The 4,075-nt window shown below is 51.3% G+C and overlaps 1 protein-coding gene across 1 annotated transcript in view; it reads left to right on the plus strand.

Annotated features, from left to right (window-relative positions):
• AOAH (acyloxyacyl hydrolase (neutrophil)) overlaps positions 1–2,267 on the plus strand; it is a gene marked incomplete at its 5' end in the record, with an annotated part of 38,962 nt that extends 36,695 nt beyond the window's left edge. Inside the window, one exon of the mRNA XM_008587220.1 lies at positions 1,895–2,267. Coding sequence (XP_008585442.1) covers positions 1,895–2,023 — 129 coding nt within the window. The remainder of the gene's footprint in view (positions 1–1,894) is intronic.
• Positions 2,268–4,075: the final 1,808 nt, after the last annotated feature.

The raw sequence follows: 4,075 nt of genomic DNA on the forward strand, positions 1-4,075 counted from the left end.
GGTTGCCCCGTGGGTGGGGGGGGGGGGGGGGGGGGGGGGGGGGGGGGGGGGGGGTGATGTGTGTGGTGTGCGTGAGACATGTGTGTGGGGTGTATATGCTGTGTGTCTGCCTGCGGGATGTGTGTGGCATGTGTGTATGTGGTGTGTGTGTGTTACGTAGGAGGGTGGCAGGAGGTGCTGGACACTCTATGGATACGGTGAAGAGTCCATGGTTGGATGGAGGAATTTTGGATCCACCTCAGAAGGCTCAGAACACATTAAAATACTGGGGATATTTAATGCAGTGACTTGACCAGCTCCAGTTTTTTCTAACAACTGCTAAAATCTTACACACAACTTAGATCCAGAAAGGACCTTAGATCATTGACTCTAGCCCACTCAATGTGCAGAGGAGAGGGCCGGCCCCCAGAGTGGAAGAAGGCTGCCCAGTGTCATGCAGGGAGTCAGCCAAACTGCCTGTTTAGAATGGTCGACTGTGAACTGCCCTCTGGAGACAGTGTCCCTGTGCTTTTGAATAAAATCAGGGGACGTTGCTGAGCATCCTCCCTGAACAATGCATTCCCCTCTGAGGCCTTCAGCATCACATTTCTGATACTGTTCAGCAATAAAAACCACTGTTGCAATGCAGCCCTCTGGGACCTGCAGGCAAGCCAGGCCCCATTTGCTAAATGAGGGCATTATCTGCAGAGAAAGAGCCACCTCTGCAGAGATGTGTTAACGACAAGCCAGAGGACTGGACCACCCAGTGGATCCTGCAAATGCTGCGGGTAAAGGCAGACCTGAGGCACAGCATGGACCAGAAAGCAGGCCTTGGGCTGGGAGAGCTGGTGCTAAGCCTGTTGTGCATTAAGCAAGCGGCCCCTGGCTCTGGCACTGCTGCCACACTCACAGCCTCCATCTGGGTCCCAGCCACAGCCAGTGACCTGGCCAGCCTCATCTCCTGGTGCCCGTGGTTCCCTGCCCATGCCTTTCTCTCCCACACCTCTGTACCTTTGCACAGGCTGTATCTTCTACCACGGGCACTGTTCCCCACAGTCCCCCTGGTGAACTCCACATTGAAAATCCAGCTCAGCCACCACCTTCACCAGAGGATCTGCCCCCTCCCCTCCCAGCAGGGCTGGCATCTGTCCGCCTCCCAGTGTGTGCCCCCATCACAGCCCTTCCAGTGGGTTTGGTGGTGTCATTTCACATGCCCAGTTCCCTTAGTGGCGTGGGAGTTCCTCCAGGGAAGAGCTCCTCAGGTTCATCTCCAAAACCCTCGCCCTGGGCCTGCAGTAAACGTTAGCTATCCATAAGTGAGTAAGCGGACTTCTGAGAAAGAATTCGTAATCTATTACTAAATAACGAATTATCACAAATTCAACAGCTTAAAACAATACACATTCATTATCCCACAGTTTCTTAACTGGTCAGCTTAACTGGCTCCTCTGCCTAGGGGCTCACAAAACTAAAAATAAGGTGTGTCACAGGCCACATTCTCATCCGGAGACTCAACTGAGGAAGAATTGCTTTCAGACTCTCTTGGGTTGTTGGCAGAGTCACCTCCTGGAAGCTGCAGGACTGAGGACACGGCTCCTTGCTGGTGTCAGCTGGAGGCCACCGCAGCTCCTTGCGTCGTGGGCTTCCTGGCGTGGCTTCTTACTTCAGGAGAGTCTTGCATGATGCAACATAACCACTCGAGGGATGTCCTTTCACCCCTGCCATGCTCTACAGGTTAGAGCCAGGTGATAGGCCCCACCCACATCAAGGGACGGGGATTACACAAAGACATGAGGGTAGGCATCGTGGGGACCACCCAGAGTCTGTCCACCATGGAAAGAACATGGTAAACCTTGCTGGTAAGTTCATAATTTTCATAACATCCTCCCACGCCTCCACTGGTTCTGTCTTGCAGGTGGCGTCCCTGCTGTTGGCAGACCGCTTCTGGAAGAAGGTACGACGCCAGTGGCCCCAGGTCCTAGGAAAGGAGAATCCATTCAACCCCCAAATCGAGCAGGTGTTTGGAGACCAAGGAGGGCACTGAGTCTCTCAGGAACCCACAGCCCTGGGGATTCGGGGAGGCAGAAACTTGGGCAAACTCATTCGACAGACCAGTGTGGGGCTGCCGCGTGAGGCCCAAAGGACTCTCTCTCAGCAGCATCTTTGCAAAATGCTTTCCTCTCAATCTAGAGCAAGTCTGAATGACAGTGTGATGCTGTGTGCTTTTGGAATCAGTCCTCTCTGTCCCTGAAACGATCGTTACTAAAGTGCTTTGGGTGCCATTCCAAGCAAAAGAGTATCTGTGCCTTTTAACAGCTAATTGGAAGGGGTTTCTAAAGCCGTGTAAGAAATCCAGCAATGTTTGGCAATTTACCCAGGGTCTCGATGTGCCAGGGGACTGAGGCTCCCTCTGTCAATGACTTCTTAAAGATGACCTGGCAAGTTGGGGCTCCTCCCAGGATGGCAGCTGCCACCTGCCAAGGACTCACGTGAGCAGGGACAGTCCAGGTTTCACGGGGCCCTCTTTGAAAACAGAACACAAAACTCTAAACACAAAATTAGGCACAAATTTGAATACTTAGAATGGGAAAAGAAGTCACAACAAATTACAAATTGTCAAAAGTTGACAAGTACCATAAGCCTCAAAAAGTCCAGTAAAAACTACAGGTTTTTTTTTAAAGATTTTCTTACATTCTTGAGCTGCATAATATGACCACCTCTTCCTTATCACAATGATTTTATGATATCACTGTCTGTAGAAAGAATGAAAAAATAAAATTTGTTGCTTATTATTGATAGTTCTGAAGAGTTTCTTTCAGCTACACAACTTATCATTGGTAAAGTCAGTAAATGTTTAGGATTGCTGTGGAATTGGGAGGACTTCTACCAAACTTCCTTTGGGTGTGAGCTCTTAAAGACTCACTCTCTGTTTGTAGCACTGGCACAGGGTTGTGGCCACATGAGCACAGGGATTCTGGTCAGTTCTGTGCACACCAGTCCTATCCATGTGCCACCTCCTCGCCACCTCTGAACACAGCCACGGGCCGGGCACTCAGTCTGCGTGGGCGCAGGCCAGCCCATGCTGCAGGCTCCGCTCCAGCAGGTGCATCTTCCCACATTCTGCCCTCATGAGCTCACTTGGCACAGCCCAGAGGTGTGGGCAGCTGACAGCCATGCGGGAAGTCAGGGCCATTGATCAAAGGCACCAGCTCCTCCTCCTCATGGTAGTGGTGAGTTTGGGGAGGTTCTGTATGTTTCTGAGGTGGGAGGGTGTCCCGGCAGAACCAGCCCCCTTTGCTCACAGCAGTGATCACCTGAGCACACCCTTGTGCCAGTGTTTCCTCCTCCCCTCTCACTTTGCAGACTCCCTCGTTCCTGCTTCCTGGGATTGCTTCCCAAATAAACCACCTGCACCCAAATCTTCGACTCGACAAAGATAGAGTTGAAGTGCTGGTGCGGTGTACTTGTATATACGCTTCATCCCTGAACACATTCCCGATGGTGACATACTTCTGTTTGGGCACTGCCAGGAACCAAACCTCCTGCTCACGGAGCGTGTCTGACGCTTGGGAGATATTGCCGTATACCAGCCCTGGTTCTGCACACCTCACGTCTTGTTTCTCCCCCACAACCCACACTCTGTCATGCTGTCATGTGACCACAGACCCTGCACCTTTGTCATGATGCTGGTGGACATGGGAGTGGCCCTGGAAGCCCATCCTGTACCAGGCGGGCTAGTAATAACCTCACTGCGCACAGAAGAGACTACAAACCTACGACACGTCAACCTACACCCAACCCAGTAGATCGCCACTTCAATTTCCCCTCAGCTTCAGCTGAGGGGGGATCCCCAAAATTCCTCTGACTACTCCAGAGTCACTGGATGTGAGGGAAATTATGACAGAGAGAAAGTAATTGTGTTTTAAATATCTCACTTTTGCAAATTTTACAAAGCATAGGACCATGAGAACACATTCCTGGGGCCCCTCCAGGGCTTTGGAAGAGACCCTAAAACTTCATCTTTATTAAACTTATGCTAAATCCACCTCTGCTCACAAGATCTATTTGCCAAATTGTGTAGGAGCTTCAGTTTTGG

Source organism: Galeopterus variegatus, unplaced genomic scaffold (assembly GCF_000696425.1).
Source record: "Galeopterus variegatus unplaced genomic scaffold, G_variegatus-3.0.2 Scaffold4291, whole genome shotgun sequence".
Lineage (NCBI taxonomy): Eukaryota > Metazoa > Chordata > Mammalia > Dermoptera > Cynocephalidae > Galeopterus > Galeopterus variegatus.